The sequence below is a fragment of the Eleutherodactylus coqui genome, chromosome 1, assembly GCF_035609145.1.
Source record: "Eleutherodactylus coqui strain aEleCoq1 chromosome 1, aEleCoq1.hap1, whole genome shotgun sequence".
Lineage (NCBI taxonomy): Eukaryota > Metazoa > Chordata > Amphibia > Anura > Eleutherodactylidae > Eleutherodactylus > Eleutherodactylus coqui.
The window spans coordinates 115,323,388-115,349,094 of NC_089837.1; the positions used below are offsets into that span (position 1 = coordinate 115,323,388).

At 43.9% G+C, this 25,707-nt stretch overlaps 1 protein-coding gene across 3 annotated transcripts in view; it reads left to right on the plus strand.

Annotated features, from left to right (window-relative positions):
* LOC136625260 (phospholipid scramblase 1-like) overlaps positions 1-24,249 on the plus strand; it is a 40,336-nt gene extending 16,087 nt beyond the window's left edge. For all 3 annotated transcript variants that reach the window (XM_066599327.1, XM_066599317.1, XM_066599335.1), the window contains 5 exons: positions 416-458; positions 3,560-3,780; positions 14,148-14,309; positions 18,844-19,005; positions 22,945-24,249. In XM_066599327.1, the coding sequence (XP_066455424.1) occupies positions 416-458; positions 3,560-3,780; positions 14,148-14,309; positions 18,844-19,005; positions 22,945-22,983 (627 nt within the window). In that variant the 3' untranslated portion in view covers positions 22,984-24,249. The remainder of the gene's footprint in view (positions 1-415; positions 459-3,559; positions 3,781-14,147; positions 14,310-18,843; positions 19,006-22,944) is intronic.
* The last annotated feature ends 1,458 nt before the right edge of the window (positions 24,250-25,707 follow it).

Here is a 25,707-nt window from a genome sequence, read left to right on the forward strand (position 1 = left end):
GGTAAGAATACCCTGTCAAACGGTCTCTGACATTGAAGCTGTACAAGCTTCAATCAGAATGTAGGAAGACGTCAGACAGTGGATTAGAAAGGGTTGATAAACCAATATTTTTTCCAATCTGCATCTCCTAAATGCTTCCTTAGAGATGAACGAGCATGCTCGTTTAAGGCTGATACTTGAAAAGGCCGATGCACGCTCGAGCAACTGAATACTCGTCCGAGGACCATGCGGGGAAGGGGGGGGCGGCGGGGAGGGGGGAGTGAGAACCTCCCGCCGCGCCCCCGCATGGTGCTCAGACGAGTAATCAGTTACTCGAAAAGACCGATGCTTGCTCGAGCAACAGCCTTAAACGAGCCTCATCTCTATTCCTTATCCATTTGATAAGTTACTGATAACTTTGTTTTGGTTTTGGCAGATAGACCAACTTCTTATCCATCAACAAATAGAGCTGCTGGAAGGTAGGTTATATTTCACTAAAGAACATATCTAGACTGAAGTGTGACCTGTAAAAAAAAGAAAACGTGTATATCCATAGTCTACACACCTTGGAGCAGAGCCAACAGATCCGATAGATATCGCGGGGCACTTTCCCTGATTGTTTTCTGTTTATCCTGGGTTGTTACTAGCTTGTTGAGTTGAGCACACTTGCGCGTGCGCAGGAGCTCCGTGCTTTAGTAAAGAATTGTACGTATATACAGGCAACTCGTTATGTGACCTCGTTCTGTGTCTGCATTTCATTTCTGCATAGTGAGGCCATTCATTTTACAGCAAGTTCGAGCTGAGTTTTTGAACACATGGTACAGCGTTTTTTAATGCGCCCCATCATGGTTATGGGTGATTGGGTGCGTTAAACGTGAAACCGCTGAAAAACAGAATAGACGGCCCTCAAAAATCACAGCGTTATAAACGCTGTTTGAGCACTTGTCTGCAAGGCCCCATTGAAATAAATGGCGGCGTTGTACCACGGTTAGTGTGGCACTCAGCACACCACAGTAAAAAGAGGAGAGTGTGAGAGCGACCTTAGGCTTCATCTAGCCAGATTGATTGACATATGTCTACAAGACACGAGCCTGATTATATCAATATTTTTTTCTTTGTTGCTTGTGAACTGTATTTTAGTACCTTAAGTAGGACATGTTGTAATTTTGTACAGCCTTTGAAAAACCCAGTAAAACTTGTCAGTTAAAAAAAAAAACAAAAAAAAACCCTGCATTTGTGATTCTAGCCAAACCTTTTTTAAAATGGGCTTATTTTCCAGATAGGCCTTATTTAGAGATTGATTATGGCCCTGCTTGTATGTAGAATGCTGTACTTTTCATAGCTGCCATTCTGAATCCTGCAGTGTCCTCCCATTTACTTCAATGTATTGGCACCCTGTGTCAGGGACCTCCTGTGTGGTGACCTCCCTCTTATAGTCATTTATATGCCACAGTTACTACTGACCATAACACCTAATGGGTTAAGCACCTGGGATTGGACTGATCTCTGATCCTTGACATTGTAGTTTGTTGTTAACTAAAAACTAATGTAGGATGCGGAAAGGACTGGTAAGGAACCTGTCACCAGCCATGACCACCGTAAACTAAAATATGGTGCTCCTAGGGCAGTGTTACGTTCATGTGAGCACTGGGCACACATGAATGTTACCAAAGATAGGGAACACCAGGTGAAACGAACACCAATCAACACCTCTCCCTATCTTCTACAAAGGAAGATGACTAAAGACCTACCTGAGCGGAGACATTGTCCCGATAAAGGGCAGCCCAGTGGTATTCGGATCTGGGCCCTTGCTGCCCCTAGGAACCCACGCACCCAGGCTAGGACGCATATAGATACCAACACTGATGGGGACAACTAGATAGGATAAGAAGACACACAGAGCCATAATTGCACCATACAGCAGCCAATACGCAAACACTAGCAGCAGTAGTTAATGCTATAAATTGCCGTGTGAATGAGGCCAAAAAGTATTTGTTGACATTTTGGCCAAAATATGGAATCTAGCGGGCCATGTCACGGCTCCTGGCAATACTGCTAGTGACTACACTAACCAGGAGCCCAGCAACATAACCAAACAAAACCCAAAACACAAACCTTTCTTGCAACAACCACACATAGAACCTGCTCACACCACACACAGAGAGGAAATGAGAACAGAGAAAGCTGACCACACCCACACCTGGGAAGACAGCTCTTATGTGTACTGACCTAAGGTGATTGGCTGACTGGAGAGACACACACACCCAGCCAGCACAATCCCCCACACCTGAGCAGGAGAACTCCAGATCACCTGTAGAACCACAGAGTCACAGGAGACAGACACGGCAGGCAGGTTCCCAGGAGCCTTCGAGAGGTATTTTTTTAGACTTTTTTTGCCTCTTGGTGCCCATGCTGTCACCACTAAAAGTCAGCGAACAGACCATGCATCAGACTCAAAACTCTAGGCTGTGCACATGCACTCTTATTAATCTCTATGCAGCCTGCATGGTCCACATGCCGACTTTTGGGGCTGATAATGTGGGCATTGGGCGGCAGATGACTATAAAAGATACCTCCCGGGGCTCCTGGAAACTGCCCTGAACTTATGGTGCCCATGGCTGTTGACTGTTTCCCTTTAAGAACAGAAGCCATGATGCTAATGTGGGCTGAGTGGTGGCTTGCAAAAGTTCTATTAAGATAATGGAAATCTGACTCCTGTGTTATGCTTAAAGTTTTTAGGGAATAGGAGTGGGTTTTTTTTTGTTTTTTTTAATTTTGCTAAGGGGAAAAAATGCGGAATCCGACCCGGTCGTGTGCAGCCGGCCTTAGAATATTGTTTGTTTGTAAGTAAATACGGCTTATGGGCTCATTCACATGGCAGTGCTATGAGCACAGACCCTGTACAGCTATGCCCGCAGTCACTAACTACACCCTGTTAGACCTCCTTCACACGCTCGTATGCGTTTTTACGCTCAGGCGATCGTGTCTACAAATTACAGGAATGAAGAATAGCCGTGATGTAGTCCCGATCTTAATTAACCTTTTCTCGCCCATTCACACGGGTGGCTGCGGCGTATATAGGCTGTTGCGCCGGAAGTCCTCAGAATTACTTCTAATGATACAGCAGCCGTGTTCTTATCCAGGCGTTGGATGCAGCTAAATTCCCTCCCACTTCCTTTGTTTTTTCAGCTCCCATGGATGTCTATAGGAACCTCCAGTGTATCTTGGCAAAAGATAGGGCATGTCCTATCTTTTGATGGACCCTATAAAATCATTCGCAGTTTTCGATCGCCGATGTTATTTTTGGAGGCGTGATTTTTTTTTTTTTTTATTATGCGGCCCAAAATTGCCCATGTGGATGAATACATAGGAATCCATTGCTTCACATGGTCACCATTTTTACACGCCGCTACAATAGCTGCATATATGTATATGCTGGTGTCTATAGACACTACAAGGGCTGCTGTATCCTCCCCTAGGAGAACCTTCTAAGTGACAAATTAAGAAATAGTATTTTGTATATGGAATCGTTTTTTGTTTTTCTTTATAACGGTTTGCTTTTTTTTCTCTCCATATTAAGCTTTAATTGGCTTTGAAACCAATAACAAATATGAGATCAAGAACAGCATGGGCCAGAGAGTCTACTTCGCTGCTGAACAAACGGATTGCTGTACTCGGTACTGGTGTGGAGTTGCTCGGCCATTTACTATAGCAATTATTGATAACGCTGGTCGTGAAGTAATCCGGCTCACCCGGCCTTTTAGATGCTCTGCATGCTGTTTCCCCTGCTGTCTGCAGAAAGTAAGTGTAATATTACTTTTTTACTAGAGTTGCTTGTGTAGCGTACATTTTACGTCCTGGCCAAGCATAATTTGTATGGAGTGAAATTGGTATCCAATCCTGCTCCATGCAAGGCAGGTGCCAGCTGTATTTGGCAGCCAACACCCACCCGCCACAGCAACATTCAGTCGCAGCTATTAACCCTCTAAATGCCAGAGTCAATTCTGACAGCATAGTAACATAGTATGTTAGACTGAATGCAGGCAATGTCCATCTAGTTCAGCCTGTTTCAACCCCCTTGTTGATCCAGAGGAAGGCAAAAAAAAACAAGAGGCAGAAGTCAATTAGACCCTTTGAGGGAAAAATTCCTTCTCGACTCAATGATGGCAGACAGAATAATCCCTGGATCAACCTCTGATAGTTCCTACCTGTCTGTAGACCCGGATCAACAACATTTGAGTATCCCGATTGGTTACGGGGATGTATTGCTGCAAGGAGCAAGACTTAGTTCAAATTACGCTTTAAAGAGAGTAAGACACTACAAAAGGTTTAACAATAAGAATTTATTAAAATAAAATGATAATTGAGCATAGTGGTGAATAATTGTCCTATGTTTGTAAACTATCGGATCTATATACAAAGGAGAATATCTATATACAAAACATAAAGGTTGCAGATGTTACATAACAAAGTATAAAGTTAGCAAGTTACATTATAACCTAAAAGATTACATATCACATATTACCATCACCAGAGGTTCCCTCACTTCTAGGGGTTCAACAGATGACATTCTCATCTGGTCTTTGAAGTGTCCGGACTACCCAGAGCTTCTCATCCTTCCAGAGATTCCAAGAGCTTCTCCCCCTAGATTCCAAAAGCTACTACTCCTTAGTCCCTCTCCTGTCCTTTATACTAGTATAACTTGCTGAGTCATAGGCCATATTCTCCAAGCTTTGCAAACCAAGATGTTATCAGTCTGAGACCCCCCCACCATCTGAAGGAGCCAGTTTCATTGATCAAAGGTTCAGAATCAGCAACTCAATTCCCTAGACAATGATGATGGTATCACAGGATTAACAAGACAACAGATTCCTGGCCATACAATGTATATGGACAGTTAAAACAAACCTATACAAATGGAACTGTAGTTAATGCAGTTAGCATTGTTCTGTCACATTTCACAGTTACATCAAAGCTTCCTACACCAAACAGGTTTGAAGGCCACATGAATGTTCATAGCTATTTGTATGTAAGATACAAAATGGAGAATAAAGGAAAATACAAAATGGAGGATAAAGGACAAAATGGAGGGCTACAAATAGCCAATTATATTTGCACCACAGGGGGTCTGAATGCACCCCCACCACCACTATCCACGATGAGATTATGGGCTGCCATTCAGTTACTTCGGCCCCCAGGAACTGCCATGAATGACTGCCTTTTGAAGGTGTGCCTGTGGCAAGTTTTGATAAGACTGCCTGTCAAAATGCAATAGTATGGTATTACATTGTACTGTATAAACGATCAAACAATTGCAAGTTCAAGTGACCTATAGGGACTGAAAAAATGTAAAAAATAAGTGAAAAAAAAGGTTCTATTAATTATTAGACTAAATAAAAAAAAAAGTAAAAGTAAAACAGAAAAAAAAAATCTTTTGCTATATTTATTAAAAAAAAAATCTAAATAAATTAAAGAAAAGCGTATTTGGTATCGCAGTCAAAGAAACCCATCATGTATACCGCACAATTAACGTTGTCAGAAAAAATAAATGCATAGTGGAAGAATTGCACTTCTTTGGTCACCCTGTCTCCTCCAAGAAAAAATATAATAAAAAGCAACCAAAAATTCACATGAAATCGGGGGGGGGCGTGGCCTGCGACCAGCATGAACAGTCGCAAATGAGAGGAGCTCCCCAGGAGGAACAGCAAAATCCGTCCAAAATCCTGGCCTGACCAGAACCAGACCAACCCAAACGAGACCAATGGGCTCCTAAACCTCTAGAGAAAAACTGGACTGCAAATAAAGGAAATTGCAACCCTCTAACTCCTCCAACAGAGCCGCGAACGAGAAAAGGCGCCAAAACCCGCCATCTTTCCCGCACTTCGGGCACGGACCACCTCTCCAACTCACCTCGTCTCCCGGCTGCCTCGGAACCCCGGTGGACCATCCTTTCCCACCCATCACTCAGCGGAGGACCCCTCGGACGTCCGAGGCTGAATACACCATCCCAGCCGGACCGGAGCCCCTCTGCGCTGTCTCCGGGCCACAGAGACCGGCACCCGCCGCGAGACGAGAGGGGGTGGCCCCCCCACCGAAGCTGTCGGTTTTGCCCCTGGAGCTGAGGTACTTCGCCCCTCGCACATCCGAGCCGAAACCGCCGCCGCGGAAGCCGTAACCATCCAGCCGGCTCCGATTGCCCCGACGCTGCCTACCTGCGGCCGGCCCCGTGGACCGAGGCACTCCGCCCACTCCCTGTCGGTGGGTGCCTGCCGCCGGCTGCGCCCGAGACGGGGCTGAGCGCTCCTCCTGCGTCGCTCCGGAGCGCCGCTGCCAGGCACCTTCCCCCGGAAGAGACCGCGTGAAGCATCCCCGGACCGGCGCTGCCGCCGCGAGACCCGCGGGGGATAGCGCCCCGCCGAACCCACCGCACAGCAAACTCCTTACCGCTACACAGCGGCGACATCCAACGCCCCGGGGCACACCAAACACGAGCCCACACGCCGACCTGATCCCGGCCCCACGGGCTGAAAACCCCGCTACTCACCTCCGGCTGCGGCGGACCCGACCGTTTCCGACGATCCTTCCTCGACAGCTCGTCCCGTCTCCGGACCGCCCTGTCGCCACCAGATCGCATCACCCAGGACACCGCTCCCGTGGGGACCCCCCCTCGGACCCGGCCCTGCGGAGCCGGCAGCAGAACTGTAAGTGTTTCATAAGGGGCCAGGGGACAACACACAGGACGGAATAGACCTGCCACAGCCATAAATTCTGCCCAAACGGCCCACGACAGACAAGGGTCATCCGTCCCCTAAAATAGCCAAGGGACCGGCTATCCTATCGCGCACCTGTAAGCGGACTGTATTACACCGAGTCAGCAAATATTAAACCCCGCAACAGACACTGACCCATCTCCGACCCTAAACCACATTGAACGAGGGTGGTCTGTTTAACCCCGCGGCTGACAAGCTACCATATTTGACGGGCACGACCCCCTGCCCCCTCCACCACGGCCGGACCTGGGCCAGTAATGACAGGGCGCTACTAAGATCCAGACGACCGAACACTCTTACCTCAACAACCCATAACAACACAAAGATTTCTGATCCCTACAAGCAAACACCGACGCCATCTATACTACAACAGCAAATCTCACAACCCGCAAGACCAACCTAGCGAAATCTAACATGAGTACACGCGCAAAAGGCGGCTCAGCCGCCGAAAAACTCAAAGAATTCTCCCGCTCTGAAACCCCTGATCACACCCCGCGTGCAACGCGACCCACACAGGCGAGAGATCCTGAAAACGAACCAGGGCAAAACCCAGAACCCACTATGCGTCAACTCCTAGATGCGATCAACACTTGCAAATCCTCTCTTTCCAACAAAATAGAGGAGATTAAATCCGATGTCTAGAAAGGAACCCCCCGTTCCTTCAACCACGTACCTTGCGGACATCGGAATGTTATACCAATCTTCATGGCTACGCGGCACTGTTTACCCACGCTGGGTAGCGTATGACGTTGCTGACGTACCCACGTCACCACGCCACCCCCCGGTGCCAGTCCCCAATGGAAACACACCAACAGGTACTAGCGCTATTATGCGTCCTCACGTCACCGGCGTCATGACGTAGCCCCGCGTCATGACGTTTTTTATTTCTCTGCCGGTTTTTCATACCGGAGCTCATAATGCATCTAAGCAACAGCCCACATGAAAACTACATATATATTTAGATAGCGGTATAGGCGGAGAGCTAAAAATCTTCGTTTATACATGTGGCCACTCGGGTCACGTGATCTCCACGTACCCGGAAGTGGTTTCAGTTTCGTTTTCCACCGGTAGCTATCTAGCTGACGTGGCACACATGACGTGGAGGTCATGTGAGCTGAAAACACCCGGAAACCTACCTCAGGATCACCATTACAGATATGTAAGTTCTTATATAAGTATACATTGTGATGTAATGTTTCATGTACTTGATAAAGTCGCTCTTACGCGACGAAACGCGTTGTACTCTAATAAATCTTTTAGACAATATTACATTGTCAACTCCGGTTGTTTGTTGAGACAGCGCAAGAGCATTTTTTTCAAACTTTTTCTACCGTCATCTTAAGACAGGACCTACACAATATGCGTGACAGAATGCGGGAAATGGAGGACCGCGTCTCCAACGTAGAAGACACACTACGCCCGTTAACTACAGCGGTCAAAAAGGCAACAAGAGCAATAGAATTCTGCCAATCTAAAACAGACGATCTGGAAAATCGCTTGCGCCGTAACAATCTCCGCATAATAGGCCTGCCCGAAAAATCAGAGGGCTCCCATCTGGAAACATTTGCGGAAACCTGGCTTAAAACGTTACTGGGAGAAGACACCTTTTCTACCCACTTTATAGTGGAAAGAGCCCATCGAGTCCCTGCAAAACCACCACAGCCGGGAGCCCCCCCGCGCCCCTTTCTAGTAAGGCTCCTAAATTGCAGGGACCGAGACGCTGCACTACGTTAAGCCAGAATAAAAGGCCCACTAAAGTACAATAACACAACGATCTCCATATTTCCCGACTTCTCGGCGGAGCTACAAAAACAAAGAGCCACCTTCACGGAGGTGAAACGGAAATTTAAAGAAAGACAGATACCATATTCAATGGCATACCCCGCACGCCTCCGAATTGTGGCTCAGGGAAAGGCGGTCTTTCTCCAATCCCCTACGGAGGCCCTGGAGTGGCTGGATATGCACTCTGAAATTTCAAAAGGATGACCGTCCCCATCATATCTACTAACAAGTTTGCAAACCGCGTCGCGACCTAGGTTTTCAACACCCCCTTGACGTATAGAGGATACGCAACATGACCGAGACACCTTTAAAGACACTGTTGGAGCCCAGCGGTCAACTTTAAGCCTATAAAGGCCATCAAGAGATTCCCCCCAACAACACATCAACTGCTACTTCTAATTACTTCTACTTCTAATTGTAGCTAAATTGTCTTTTTCACTTCTTTGATTTTTCTTCCCCCCCCCCTATTTCTCTCTCTCAAACCCCCCCTTTTCTTCTTTTCCTTTCCTTTCTTTCTTTATCTTTTCTCTTAATACACCCCTGTCCCTCCCTCTGTTTTCTTCCCTCCCTCTTCTCTCAACTTCTCTAATTTTGTTGTTTTCATTGATAATCTGCGATACTACTTTAGCAAGATGTCAATGTTTATTGGTTTGAAATGTTATATTATGTTTTCCAACAATGCTCTTCACAAACAGGCGCTAACACAACCCTCCCCTCACACCCGCCAATACCCCCCCCCCTCCCCGACCCCCAAAGATACACACAAGGGGACTAAACTCTATACCCACGTAAACAATGGCGTCCCTAAGGTGTCTTAGCTGGAACGTGCGAGGACTCGGCACAGCACTTAAACGAAGGACAGTATTTTCATACATTAAACAATTAAACCCTCATATCATTAGCCTGCAAGATACCCACCTCACCAAAGATAGGGCAGACAACCTCTCAAAACCATGGATTCAATGGGCCTCCCACTCCTTTCACACCTCCTCCTCTAGGGGCGTAGCCGTGCTAATCCACAAGTCGATACGCTGGAACCCAATCGCTACCCGCAGAGACTCTGAAGGAAGGTTTATATTCATAAATAGACTCTAAACCATATGTCCTCCTATCCATATACAACCCGCCCCACAATAACCTCCACCTTCTACAGACTGCTATAGCGTTTGCACATCATTACCCAATGGCAGAGACGATCTGCCTAGGCGACTTCAACATGATAATGGACCCTACCAAAGACAAATTCCATACTCCCTCCAACCCCACCCCCACTTCAAACTCCCCCTTAAGACAACTAATTGAAAGCGTTGGATGGGTTGACCTATGGCGACTCCACCACCCCGAAACGCGGGAATATACCTGCCACTCACCGGGTTACAACGCGCTGACAAGGATCGACTATATATTCAGTTCCATAGAACTAGCGGTACACCTCTCAAATATAACACACTGCCCGAGAGGCATCTCCGATCACAGCCCCATATTACTAACCTTAAAATTCCCCCAAATCACAATAAGGCCCACTTGGAAACTACACCCATTCTGGCTTAAACTCATTGGATCAGACGACCAGATGCCCTTCCACATCTCCTTATTTTTAGATGCCCACAAAGATAATACCCACCCCGCCTTGAAATGGGACACCCTGAAGGCCTACATCAGGGGTTTTCTAAAATCCGCCATTTCACACATTAAAAAAACAACATCCCAAGCTGACAAAGAGATAGAAAATCAGACCTTAGAAGCCGAGAAAAAATACATATCAACCCCCACCGAAACCAACAAAATAGCCTGGCTTAGCCTATCTCGACTGTATAAGCAACAAATACACGCCAAAGCCAAACGCCAACTATTCTTCTCCAAACAACACTACTTTGAATTAGGGAACCAATCCAGCCACTTACTCGCTAGCCTCATCAAACGCGAAAACCAAACAAATACGATCCTCAAGATCAAAAACCAGCACGGAATAGAGTACACCGACGCCCCATCCATCACTAATTGCTTTAAAGAATTCTACGCTAACCTGTACACTTCTTCCTCTAATAACACAGTGGCAGACATTTTAGAGTATCTAAATTACCTAAATTTCCCAACCCTCACCGAGGAGCAGGTCGATCTCCTAGAGGCCCCCTTCACTCTCGAAGAGATCCAACTAATAATCCAAGACATGGCCCTTAATAAATCACCAGGACCCGACGGACTCCCAATAGAGACATACCGTAAATACTTCGAACAACTAGGCCCACAACTCCTTGAAGTACTAAACCAAGCGCAAATAGACAAAACACTCCCAACTTCATTTTACAAAGCCTCCATAGTAGTGATCCTGAAGCCTGGGAAAGAACCCACAGACTGCGGCTCCTACCGGCCTATATCACTTGTAAACACAGATTACAAGATTCTAACTAAAATTCTGGCCACCAGGCTGAATCAAGTGATCCTCTCCATCATACACCCTGACCAGACGGGCTTTATGCCAGGAAAATCCACAACCATAAATATCCGCAGAGTCCAAACGGCCATCCAACTAGGCAAACAATATAATATGCCCTGGGCCCTAGTCTCACTTGACATGGCAAAAGCATTTGACTCGGTGGAATGGGCTTTTCTGGAAGCCTGCCTGATCCGCTTCGGATTCGGACCCAACTTTCAACAGTGGGTCAAAACCATATATAAGTCCCCGAGCGCAAACGTTACTGTCAATGGGGTCCCATCGGCGGAATTCCAACTAACAAGAGGCACCCGACAAGGGTGTCCTCTATCCCCGGCCCTGTTCGCCATAGCCATTGAGGCACTGGCGATCCGATTAAGAAACGCCCCCAGCGTGACCGGCATTAAATGGTCAGACCTGGAAAGCAAACTAGGACTATACGCAGACGATACAATCCTATTCCTATCAAACCCATCAAACTACTTCGTCCAAGCCATGACACACATAGACAGATTCTCCCACTTCTCCGGACTACATGTCAATTGGTCCAAATCAACAATCCTCTACACAGAAGCTAACCCAAAAAACGACCCCTATGTAGCAAAATATGGTCTAAAACCAGTCTCAACATTTAAATATCTGGGAATGCTCCTGTCATATGACCATAATAATGCAATAATAGACAATATAAACCCACTTATAGAAAACACAAACTAAAACGATGGGCTAAACTACCACTATCTGTAGCTGGACGTATAAACCTCATAAAAATGGTCATCCAACCCAAATGCTTATACATACTACAACATATGCCAGTGAGTGTTCCCAAGCAATTCTTTAGACTTTAAACTCCCTAATCACAACATTTATTTGGAACTCCTCGCGCTCCAAGCTGAGCCTATCAACCCTACAAAGACCCAAAGAACAAGCCGGAATGGCCCTCCCGGACCTCCGGCTCTATTACATAGCAGGACAATTGCGAAATATTAGATCATGGGTTCTAGGAAAGGAACTGCCTATAGCAGACAAACAACTTGCACAGCAAGTAACGGGTCATAATCTCCTGAACTTCTTAGAATTCCTGGAACACACCAAAACCTCTGAATTAACTCCACTTCATAAGCTAGCTCTCAATGTATGGAGGGAAGCAAAGACACTGCAACGATACCAAGGTGTTGTACCAGAACTCCCCCTTTGGAATAACCCCGGCCTTATTGCATTACAGTCTGTCCCAGACCCACAGTACTGGATCGCCCAAGGAGTACAAACGCTAAAAGACGTATACATAGATGGAACGCTCCCCACATTCACACAACTACGCGACAGGTTACAGGCCCCGCACCTCCAGCTATTTAGATTCTTTCAACTGAGACCTGCACTAAATTCCCAATTTCCCCCCCCCCCTCCACAACCCGCATAACCAAGTTCCCCACAATAGGCATCCTCAAATCCCAGGGACCCAAAGGCCTAATATCAGCCTTATATACACACCTCCTCTCAGCCAAAATAAACCCCAACCCTCCCCCAGCATTTGATAAATGGAAGCGCAACATCACCTCCCTCACACCTGAGGAATGGCAAGACGTCTCTGAATCCCACCTGTCTGTGTCACCTGCCGTAAACAATAAGCTAATCCAACTATACATCATACACCAAGCCTACCTCACCCCCAAACGACTACATAAAATGCGTGGCACCACCCCGGACTCGTGCCAGAGATGCCGCCAACCGGGGGCCGATTTTTGGCACCTGATCTGGGAGTGCTACTTCGTCAAGGAATTTTGGCTAAAAGTGACAAACCTCATGAACTCACTTCTACGACCCCCATTATCCATTGAACTAGACCCCAAGGTGGCGTTGTTCGGCTTACTGGAGGAGGAGACATGGCCATACCACACCCGCATTTTCCTCGAAAAGACGCTATTCCTAGCCCGCAAAGAAATAGCTATGAAATGGATGGCAATGGAGCCCCCCTCGATCTCACACTGGGTCCAATCCGTAAATACGGTAACTTCATACGAAAAAATCATATACCAAAAAAGAGGATGCCCGAACAAATTCCAAAAAATATGGGGAGCCTGGCTAAACTCACACTCCACCCTAACCACTGACTAAAATTAAACTTACCCTACGTTAACCCTCCCCCTTCCCACTCACCCAATAACCCTCCCCCCCACCCTTCCCATCGACATACGCCTGGAAGACCCAAAACTCTCAACTCCCAAGACCCAAAACAAGAAAGAGCAGAAGTTGGTTTTTACTGTTCTTATAAGTTAAAAAAGTTTGTTATATATATATATGATCAGACAGTCTGGGGGATACAGCAACAAAACGATGTTAACCCGATGCAAGACCCTGATTTTATTTACATCACTATGTACCATGTAAATCCTCTTTGATATGTATCTCATAAACTGTTTATTATTATTTAATAAATAAAACGAATTAAAAAAAAAAAAAAAATTCACATGAAATCTATGGTATCAATAGAAACTAAAGGATGTCCGATTCTATGTCGATAGAAAAATAAGAGTTTTATAATATGAGTAATATGATTTTTTGGAAGTGTGGGGGAAAAACCCCAAATGGGTAAAGGGTTTTGTAAAATTTTAATTTAGAGGGTTTTGTTTTTTTTTTAAATTACAAAAAAATGTTACTTTATTTTGTTTCTATACAGAACTTAGACTTGCAATGTTTTATACAATATACATACTGCAAGAATTCAATATTGCATTATTTTATATTTTTGCAGGAACGGTATTAAGCCCTGCCTACGATAGGGCTTAATAGGCAAAAATCCATGGCACCCTTGGGGACCTTCACAAGGCTCCAGGCTACCATGTCAATTGAATGGCATCTATGGCATCTGCAATCTCATTGTGTAAGGAGCCATTCGAGAGACAGATGGAGCCCCCTCCCTCTGTCGGGGCAATTAAATGATGCTGTTGGTATTGACAGTGGCATATAAATGGTTACTGACCAGGATAGGAGATATCTTCTATCCTGCCAGCTGTGGCTGGATGTCTTGTCAGTAATCAAAGACTGCTGCCATCAGCTGTGTATGGAGTGGGTTGGCACCCAAGCTTACAGTATACATGTATGTTGGATGTTTCCAAGGCATTAAAATATCTTTCGGTTAGAAAGTACCTGTTGAATATAATGTTTCACTTTTCTCCTGTCAGCTTGAAGTTCAGGCTCCTCCTGGGAACGTAGTTGGCTATGTGAAACAGAACTGGCACCCATGTCTACCCAGGTTTACGTTATTGAATGAGAGGGAGGAGGAGGTTCTTAAAGTGCATGGACCCTTCTGCGTCTGTAGCTGCTGCTCCGATGTGGACTTTGAGGTATTTAGTTTCTGTAAAAATCATAGTGAGGAGTAGTGATAGCAGTTGTATTAGTATAATATATGTCCTGTAGTCTGCATACTGTGGTGCTGTGGAGGGCCTCTTTACGGTCATAGCACTCAAGTGATCAATGCAAATAATCCATTGCTCTTCATTAAATCATGTCAACTATCCCAGCTCTAATTTGAAAACATTAGAAGTGGTGTTGCTTGTTGTGATCGCTCCAATTTTTGCCAAATCTGATTGGGTGAGCCCGACCTGATTTTTGGCCAAATTTGCAGGAAAGTCAAGAGGTCAGACTGTAGCCAATCAGCAGCCAGGGCGCCTTAAAGATGTAATCAAATGTAATGTTACAGCGAGCTTTCGGGGATATATCACCCCCTTCGTCAGGCTAATGAATGAAACTAGTTTGGATGGCACATAATTATAACATACAGATGCCAAGGGGAAGGAGAACACATTCCTCTTGATCTAAATAAATGTTCACACACAGAAATTTGAGACTGTTTTGCGCTCAAAACTTAAAACAAAAGACAAACAGACCTCAGACATAAATCGTAAATCAGTCCACTGAGCTTAGGACAGTTTTACAATGTATCTTATACCTCCTTCAAGCTGCACATGGAAGGAGATGCAGCACCACCTATTGGATGGCAACATCATTACAAGTCAAGTTCTGAATTTTTATGAAGTTTTTAAAGAGAAAAAAAAATTATGATTGGGAAGAGGACATTCCTCTTGACCTCCTTCAGACCTTTCCTATTTTTCACTTATGCAAGAATCCTGGGCTGAGGTTCATTCCACCAGAACACCTAGAAATCAACTACTCCAATACAAGGAGAAAGAAAAAAAAATAACGGACGTGTACCTCTAATAGTGACCTACAATTCACAGCTAGAGGTACTAAGGAAGACTGCAAAGAAACTCCATCATACCCTACACAAGGATGACCGTCTGAAAACCATATTCCCAGACCCTCCCCATCTGTGTTAGAGGCGACCTTCTAATTTGAGGAACTGCATAATGAGGAGTGCATTGCCCTCCAAAACAAAAAGGAACTTATCCATGTAAGGTAAGGAGCTGCAAGACCTGCTCACATGTACTGACCATGGACAGGATGTGGATCCCCAACACACAGCAGGACTATAAGATCCCTAGCACATTTACATGTTCCACGTCCAATGTTGTGTACCTAATCTGGTACAGTAAATGTCCTGTTGGGAGGCTTGAAGGAGAGATAAGACACATCCTAAAACTGTCCTGAGCTCAGTGGACTGATTTACATCTCGGCTCTGTTTGTCTGTTAAGTTTTGAGTGCAAAACAGTCTCAAATTTCTGTGTGTAAACATTTAATTAGATCAACAGGAATGTTTCCCCTCCCCTCTGCATCTGTATGTTATAATTCTGTGCCATCCAAACTAGTTTCATTAATTACCCTGAAGATTACTTGGTTTCTCGCTCTGAGAACACTCACACATTCATCTGGCAGAGGAACAGCATCCATTCAAGCTACCACCCAACCGTCTTATCTGTGACATGGTGGAACTCCACATTACATATGTTGTAGAGGCTAAGCCAGCAGCAGAGAGCAGTCACGAGTACCAGATAGTGTATGCCATTAGCAGGCTCTGTATGGAGGTCAGTTACTTGATGCCTATGGAGTGGCTGCAGATCAAACCTGTTTGTGTCCTATTTTACAATGCTTTGAGGAAGTGACCAAAATGGTCAATCATGTTGACACATTAATCAGTATGACCATCCCTGTTGTCTGCCTACTGGATCAGATGCTACAGGGCCTCAGGGACAATGATGTATTATCACATGAGGAGGAAGAGATAACAATCTCCCAATTGTCTAGACATTCCGCCATTACTTAACAATGCAGGGAGGGTGGCTTTGGGCAAGAAAGGGGGGTGTTTTCACTGACCCTTTTTCTCCACCCATGCGAGTTTTGAGGAGGAAGAGGATGTATAATATAGGTTCAGAGACACTAACTCCAGTAATGCTACATGGATGTCGGGACCAGCCATAGGACACCCTGAGGAATGTAGCCATCACCATTAGGCACTTTGAGGCATATGAGTGCTTTTATGTTGCATTGCTTTTAGAAGAATTTTTGCATAGCCCACATCAGATCATTAGTGGGAGGCCACCCACCGTGATCCCTGCTACAAGGCCAAAACGACAAATCACATTCCGACATTGGTGAGGGACCTCAAAATGCAGCAGTATCGGTACTGACTGTTAAGCACCTTGAGCAAAGCATTTCCTCATGGCAGCAGGGATGCACCCACAATGAATCATAGCTCTGTGGCTCATGGCAGACTAGCAGGAAGACTCTGCGGCAGCACCACCACTGGTGGCAGAAGAAGTCTAACAGAGGCCTGGCAGTGTTTTTTTTTTTTTGGCCCATTTCAGCAACAACACAGGCACTGCAGTATCCCCGAGGGAGACCCTGAACACCTGACATACGTGGGGAGTTGAGAGGGTAAAGTACTGACTTGCCACGGTGGCACTTACCATACTCCTTCCCGGAGGGACACAAGCAGCCAAGGCCAGAGTAGCACTGCAGTCCATCTCGGACACCCTTAGGATAGGGAAGGCCCACAAAACTGGAGAACAGGGGGTAGTTGTCACGTGTGACGCCACCGTTCCAACACTCACACCGGTATGACCCTTGGAGGATAAGTAATTCAGCCACAGACAGTTCTTAAGTACCACGGGTCTCTGGGAATGGTCAGAGCCCGGTATAAACTTTACTTGAATAAAGAATAAACAATACAAGGCAGTTCAATTGTAGACTTCACAGTGCAGGCAAATGAATAGACTTCAGAACTTACTACCTCCACACGGCTTTTACAGGCTCCAAGACTCTTGTGTGTGTGAACAGATTATTATCTGGTAGTACCTCCACCCAACCATGGCGACGCATGGGTGTGACAAATAAAGGGTGTACCTCTACGCGGGAAATCCAGACTTCAGACAGCCGCGTAGGAAAATCAGAAGAGATAGTACCTCTGCACTGGCTTTGAAGGAAAACTGTTACTTACAAATGCTCCTTTTATCCCTCTCTTGGGGCTCACTCAACTAACATTCAATCGCATTTGGTATGGGAAATCTCTTTTCTCCATTTTCAACACACAAGGGCTGAAGGTTCCCCCATGTGTCTGTGTTTTTCTTAGCAGTCTTAGAAGATGGACCCCTACTCTCTTTTCCCGCTCTCAATCACTCACTTTTATCCCTTCTCTCATACCACATGACATGACCTACTTGATACATTTACATGCAGGCTTTGGATTTTATTGAAGATTAACCTGCAGCTGTGCAACACACACACTGGAAATGACAAGACAGCTTTGCACAGTGCATCCACATAAGACAAACATGTATGACATTTATGGAAGGGACCTGGATGAAGTACTGGGTCACTACAGCGCCAGTTACCCACAATGGTCCAAGAGTATGTTAGCTCCCACGATGATGTACTCAGACACGGTGTTGGCCCCTTTGAATTCTGGGTGTCCAAGCTGCACAAGTGGCCAGAGCTAACACAACATGCTTTAGAAGTGCTTGCTTACCCCCTCTGCTAGTGTGCTATCAGAAAGGGTGTTCAACTACAGATTTTCATCTGGTAGAATTTTGTCCTTTGCAAATTTATGACATTGCTTTTAAAACAGGCATCACACCTGCTTCATTAATTGGCATAATTTTAGTAGCTCTTCGGCTGTACCTCGCAGAAGGTCCATGCTTGAGTTTTTCTGTTTAAATGGTAGAATTTGTCCTTTGCAAAATTTGACATTTCTTTTAAAAACTAGGAACATCACCCTTCACTTAATTTTTGATCTAGGAAACCCTATGTGTACTTTGTTTTCAGTGACCACCACACCACTGGACACTATTTTGCTGAATTTCTGGGAAGATTACAGTGTTCTCCAGATATGTGGCTATATTACCATGCAATTTGGGGGCTTTGGCTACATTAGAGACCTTCTGAAGGGCGCATTAGTGAACCCAATTTTTTTTCTCTCATCTACTTTTATGGAGTCAATATTTGGTTTTCTGATTTATGATGATTTTGTAAAATTGGCCTGATCCTGACCAGATTTATCCCACTAATTGTTAGTGAGACTGATAGGTTAGAACTAAATTTTAGGGTCAATTACAACCTTTTTTGACATATCTGTCCAACCTGCTTGAATTTCCATGGACTTGACTGGAGACCCCAGACTGTAGAGTAGTTGTCTTTAACCCTTTATGCTGACACTTGAGTGGCACCTTTTTTGGCTTGCTTTGTATTTATTATTTTTCCTCTTTCTTACTGCATAGTGAAAATATATATATATATATAATATTCTTGCTATAAGATTTGGGTTTGGATGTAGGATATTGTTAAACACTGATAAATGATGTAACCCAAAATGTAAACCTCAAACTTTTTCTACCTCTGGTTCATTAATGCATGACTCCTATACTCGCATTATATAATTTTTAAATAAATCTATACCTGGTTTTCTCCACTTTGCTTTTTCTTTAGCTGAAGTCACTTGATGGGGACAATGTGGTTGGAAAGATCTGTAAACAATGGTCTGGATTTGTCAGGGAGTATTTTACTGATGCTGACAACTTTGGAGTTCAGTTCCCCATGGACCTTGATGTCAAGATGAAAGCTGTCGTTCTTGGTGCCTGCTTCCTCATTGTAAGTGTTTTGACCTGCCTCTTTTTTTTTTTTTCTTTTTTCCTACTTTTTTGTATTCCTATTTGGAAGTGGAGTATTTTCATCAGTCCATGGCTTGTGTAGAATAGAAAAGAATTGCTTATGTCGAATCAAATTTCAAGTTTTTTTTTTTAAATAAAACCTGTCAAATACCTGGCTCTCTGTGGCCTTCAAACCCAATGTGGAAGTACAAACTGATTATTCCAGGAAGTTACCCTAAACCTAGAAATACCATCGCTTCCTCTTTCAGTCTTTTTTTCTTTTTTCTTTGATCCTATTTTGTTTCATTCTACAATTATTACTGAGCAATATGTTTAATAAGTCTTCTGTAGGTGTCTGAGGAGATGAACCATGGGCTTTCTGGACACAGATTAAGGGCTTATTCAGGCGACCATATATCGTCCGGGTTTTCACGCCCGGCCGCTATACGGTGTCCTTCTCTGCAGGGGAGGAGGCTGGAAGAGGTGGGAGCAGTGCCTTGCGATCCCGCCCTAAAACTTAGCTCCGCCCCTGTACTGGCCCCTCCCATTGCACATAGTGGCGAGAGGCGGAAAGGGGGCGGGAGCTCAGTGCACTGCTCCCGTCTCTTCCAGCCTCTTCCCCCCTGCAGAGAGGGACACCGTATATCGTCCAGGCGTGAAAATCCGGCCGATATGCGGTTGTCTGAAGCCACCCTAAGTCTAAGGGTGGATTTACATGGGACAAATATAATTCGAACAGTCCCTGAAAATAGTTCCTGCAGCGATTTGTTAGCGTACGAACGACTGTTTTTGTCTTGTACACAGTGATTGTTCATTTCACGGTCGCTGGTGCGCACACCTCCCTGTAAAGATTATTGACTAGTCATTAAAAGACAACAGATTGCCTATTTAATCAGACAATAATTAGTCGACCAGCGACTATTTTTAGGTTAGCTGAAACGAAGTGTCACTTGTCACATTGTTGGTGGCCATTTTTACAGCGAATAACTATTGCTTACATTCACTCGATTGAGCAATTATATATACTATACCAGTTCAATTTATAGCCACCCTTACCCCTTGGCTAAACCCCACTCTTCAGCTGATCCCTAGCCAAAAATGTAACTAATTACCGTCTTTTCTTGAAAATAAGACCCACCTGATAATAAGCCCTACCCTGATTTTCAGGGGAGGCTTGAAATATAAACCCTCCCCCAAAAATAAGCACTAGCTACACTAATTGAAAACGAAAAAATACTCACCTTGTTGCCAGCGTCTGGTTCCTTGCACTGGTCTCCGATGCTGCCGCAGATTGCCGTGTCAGCCTGACCAAGGATTCTCTTTCTGGTAACGGAGTTTTGAATTACTCCACCTCCGGCAAGCGAGTGCTGTGGTTGGATCGAGCACCAGCCAATCACAGCTGGCGCTCGATCAGCCACAGCCATTCAGTGAATGACCTAACTGAATGGCTATGATTGGCTGGATCGAGCGCCGACTCTAATTATGCTGGCACTCAATCAATTCACAGCACTTGCTTGCTGGAGGTGGGGTAATTCAAAACCCCATTACCAGAAAGAAGAGTATCCTCTGTCAGGCTGACACACCAACCTGCCACAGCGTCTGAGACCAGTGTGCAGACCAGGTGAGTATAAGCCCCCCTCACCACCCCCCTAAAAAAAGACACTGTACCTCTTTTGGGGCAAAATTTTATATAAGACAGTGTCTTATTTTTGGGGAACATGGTAGCAGGAAAAAATTAACCTTGTGTTCTCTGCAGCATTTCTACAAGACTGTTTTTTGAGAAACGAGCAGAGAATCCTGCAGAATGAGCAAAAAAGTTAGGGCAAGATCATCTCCCACTTACTTTTGACATTTCTAGGTTTGATGTTCCTTTTAATGTTTTCCTATGTTAGAAAGGGATGACTTATCTCTAGAACTCCCTAATCCTGAGACAGAGGGAATCGCAGTTCTGGTTTAGTGCTTTGGACCCTTTTTATTTTACCTCAGCAGTAGAAGAAATGAAAGCTGGGCTGTGATTGGTTGCTACTGGCAACAAAAATTACAAGGGAAGTGGGTGAGTTTTCGATTTTTAATTCCGCTAGTATTCGTCGCCTGGTGCTGAAGAATGCTCATGCAAAATTTCACTCAAATGGGATCAGAACTGTGGATTTGTACATGAGATATGTACAAATCCACAGTTCTGGTCCGAACTGACATATATAAGATAATTACGGCGGTCCCTCAAGTTACAATAGAATGATGGTCTTTGAACAAACAAATAAATGACTTGAAAATATTGTAACCTGAGACAATTCTTTGAAAAACTGGTAATTAGTTCTGATGCCCCCAAAATGTCAACCAAAATAAGGACAAATGATCATTAAAAAAATAAGCAAAAACTAATAGAGATGAAGAAAGCCCTTTACATATATCAGAAAGGGCAACTGGAAGCTGGAAATCCCTTTCTACTTCGAGGACAGGAACTTCCTGGGCTCTAAACACATTGTAACAGAAAAGAACAGTCAGATACGGTATATGGCTGAAGAGTGTTGTGAACATCGCCTGAGCAAGGAGTGGATTGCAACATCGGGGAGTGTGACATTACAGAACAAGGGTCAGAATACAAAAGTGTATTGACCTTACTGGGCTGTACTGTTTAACTGGAGAACCTTGTAAAAATGGGTTTAACCCCTTAGTGACGCCTTTTTACTGACCTCACCAATGGGCTTTTGACCTGTATATCTTTTTCAGGCAATGGCTTAGCTGACTATTCACAGCCAGGCTTCTGGCAGTTTAACCCCTTAGATACTATAATCAATAGCAACTGCAGCATTTAGGCAATGATCGTGGGAGGGGGATCCTTCTGTCTCCCATCAGCACTCTGCAGTGATTGCAAGGTACCAGTGGGTTCCTATGACAGCTGGACACCTAACAAAGGCCTCCATGTCTGCCATGTTGCTCTGCCTATTAGACTCTGCCGCTGGCAGAATGGAACAGGCTGCTGTCCTAGGCCTAGTAGAATGCGCTACGTAAGTAATGCAGTGTACTATCCTAGCAATAAAACAATCAAGTTCCTTTTGAGGGACTAAAATACAGCGTCAAAAAAAGTTCAATGAAGTTTAAATTAAGGGGGGGGGGGGGAGAATCTGTTTTAAAATAAACACATTTTTCCAAACAAACGTTATTTATCGCACAATGAGAACGCCGTAAAAATTTAAAAAGCGAACGCCAGAATTGCAATTTTTCTTTTGTTCACCTCCCTCCCAAAAAACAAAAGCAAGTAATCCAAAAGACACATGTACCCCAAGTGGTACCACTAAAAACTACAACTCTGACCGTAAAAAAACAAGCCATCACACAGCTACATTGCCGGAAAAAAATAATGCTATTAATTTTAGAATGCAGCGATGCAGACTACATTGTGTTCCTTTAAAAAAAAATGTTTTTATTGTGTAAAAGTAGTAAAATATATAAAAATCTATGTAAATTTGGTAGTAATTGTGCTGATCCAGATAAGGCAATGATTGTTATTTTTACTGGATGGTGAACTTGTGGTTTTTCCCATCTCCACCTCAAAAAAAATTTAATAAGTTATACAATACAATATATGCATCCCAAAGTGGTGACATAAAAAGTCCTCACACAGCTATGTCCACAAGTTATGACTCTTGTAATGAGACAATGGCAATCGCTGTGTCCTTAAAGTAAAAAATAAGCTTGTCACTAAGGGGTTAAGTTGGTCTGAGGAAGCACCTATTAAAAGGCATAGTATAACTAGACTGTGTGTCAGCCATAATGAAGCTCTATCTACAGTCACATTAAGTGACAACACTGCCACCTACTGGTTGTCCTGTTCTCACCCACTAATTTCTGTTACTTTAAGTTTTACTGATCTGCTATCGTAGGGAGAGGTAATAATGTAGGAAATGCATTTCTAACGTTTTTCTTCTGTTTCCTACAGGATTTCATGTTTTTTGAAAAATCCGGAAATCGACTTTAGAATGTAAAGATGGGAGAAAATGAAAACATGGAAGAACAACCTCTTGTTCTGGTTTTTAATGTATATTTTTTTGTTCCCAATGGTTAACTTTTTTTTTTTAACAGTGTTTTTTTTTTTTTGTTTGTTTTTTTAATTATTTGAAAATTGCACTCAGGTTTTGGATACTTAGACACTCCTATAATTTTCTATTTAATTGTGTAACTAGCCCTCCAGTATATATAAATGGCCATTTCCATCCTATTTAGAAGACTTCTGCTTGGTGCCCAGACACTCCGGTGCTTAGGACTACTTAAGCTTCCCCGCATCATCTTCTTAAATAAAATACTATATCTAGTGGTGACTGACATTTAACCCCTTCCCGCTCCATGACGTACTGGTACGTCATGGCAGGCTGGTACTTCGCGCAAAATGATGTACCGGTACGTCATCGGGCTAGCGCGAGATCATGACTGACCTTGCGCTATCCCGCAGCGGGAGCCAGCTGTCAGATGTGCCTCCCGCTGTTAACCCTTTCCCTGCCGTAATCTAAGTAGATCGCGGCAGGGAAAGAGTTCACAGAGAGAGCGCGCTCCCTCTGTCTCAGGCCAGCTCTCGAGATGACATCGTGAGAGCCCGGCCTGTCACCATGGCAACAGGATGCCAGACACTGGCGTCCTTTATTGCCTATGCCTATGATCGCTGTATAAGCGATGAGCCATGCTTTATGACAGCGATCATAGGCATAGTGCTGCAAGTCCCTCAGAGGGACTCAAATAGAAAAAAAAACGAACAAAAATGTAAAAAAACAGCCTTTTTTTTATAATGCTTTTTCTAATATTAGCATAAAAAAAGGTAAAAAAAATTAAAACCCCACATATTGGGTATTCACGCGTCCGTAACGACGTGTACAAAAAGTTGAACATGTTTTTTATTTTGTACGGCAATAAGCGTAAAAAAAACAGAGGCAAAATGCTAATTTTTAGCATTTTTGCCTCCCAAAAAATGCAATAAAAGTGATCAAAAAAGCCGTACATTCCCCAAAGTGGTACCAACAAAAACTACAGCTCGTCTCACCAAAAAATAAGCCCTTATAGAGCTCCGTACATAGAAAAATAAAAAAAGTTACAGGACTTTGAATGCAGCTAGAGAGAAAAAAAAAAGGTTTCCAAAAAAAAAGGGGTTTTATTGCAAAAAAGTGTAAAAACCTAAAAAAAAATAAGAATTTGGTATCGTTGTAACCGTACTGACCCGCAGAAAAAATTTAGTGTCATGTATGCTGCATGATTAACGCTGTAAAATATATATATATATATATATATATATATATATATATATATATATATATAGCAGAATTGTTGCGTTTTCTCTCCCTGTTATCATAAAAAAAATAATAAAAGTTTTACAATATAGTCTATGTACCCAAAAGTGGCACCGATAAAAACTACAGCTCGCCACACAAAAAAACAAGCCCTTATATGGCCACGGCGATCTAAAAGTTATGGCTTTTGAAAAATGGAGAGGGAAAAATACCAAAAATCGCTTGGTCCTCAACGCCAAAATAGGCCATGTCCTTAAGGGGTTAATTCTTTTACTTTAAGTAAAAAGTCCACCTCCAATATACTGTTATAGAAGCAATGAATGCGGTATTCCAGACCTGAGCGTTAAATAAAATATAGGCTTTTTTTTTTTTTTTTTTTTTCTCAAAATCCTTGTGCCAAAAATATAATTGTAATGTATAAAGAAACCCAAGTAGTGCGCAGTGGATTAGTAGCAGCTTCTGATCGTTCACAGTCTGAACATGCGCATTAGTTCAGGTTCAAACAACATCATTTCATGCAGTTTTGAGAGTTGTTTTTTTTTTCTTCCCGGAGATAAAACCAGGAGTGAATCTTGTACTTTTGGAAGCAACTGTGGTGTTTACTAACCATAATGTATCAAAATTTCCCTTTGACCAATACCCCCTCTGCCCTAGTGCTGCTTGGGGTGTTTTAAATAAGGCTGATCTGCTAACTTACTGGTACTGCCAATGGGAATTTTAATATGCAGTCGTGTGCTGTATATTCTGCTGCAGTCATATGTATTGCATTTTTGATCCTTATACCAGTGGTCTCCAACCAATGACTAGGGAGCCACATATGGCTTGTAAAACCCCGTTTTGGGGCTGCCATATGAAACCTGAATTCTCAGTATATTCACGTGCTCAAGTGGTGCCAAAATTGATTTGTCACCTATCAAGTTGATTTCGGTGCTTCCCTTTTAAAGGGGATTGTCTCCCCACAGATTTTCTGTAATCTGGCCGCAGTTTGTCCTGAAGTGTAGGCCAGAAGACTAAATACATACCTCCCTTGGATTCATTTCAATGGGACCACTAAATTTGTCCGCGTTGGCTATTTCTGGAGGTCCCATTGAAGTGATTAGAGCGGAAGTGCTCTTTTTGTCCTCCTTTGCCCTCCACTCCAGGACAAGTCACAGGTAGATTACAGATAAGGGTTTGTCCCACCACAACCATTACCAATATTATAGACCTATCCTATTCCCAGGACGGTGCCATATTAGGTGGTATAATGCTGCTGTATCAAATGTCAAACCTCACTATGTATCTGCAGACTGATATGTCGTGATTTTGTATCTCTTCCTGTTTAATATATTGATACTTTTGACGTTAAAGTGCCTTCCAACCATCAGACAATGTTAAATGTAGTTAGCAAGGTATAAAGTTCGGGGAGCTCTGCCCTGTCCTGCGCC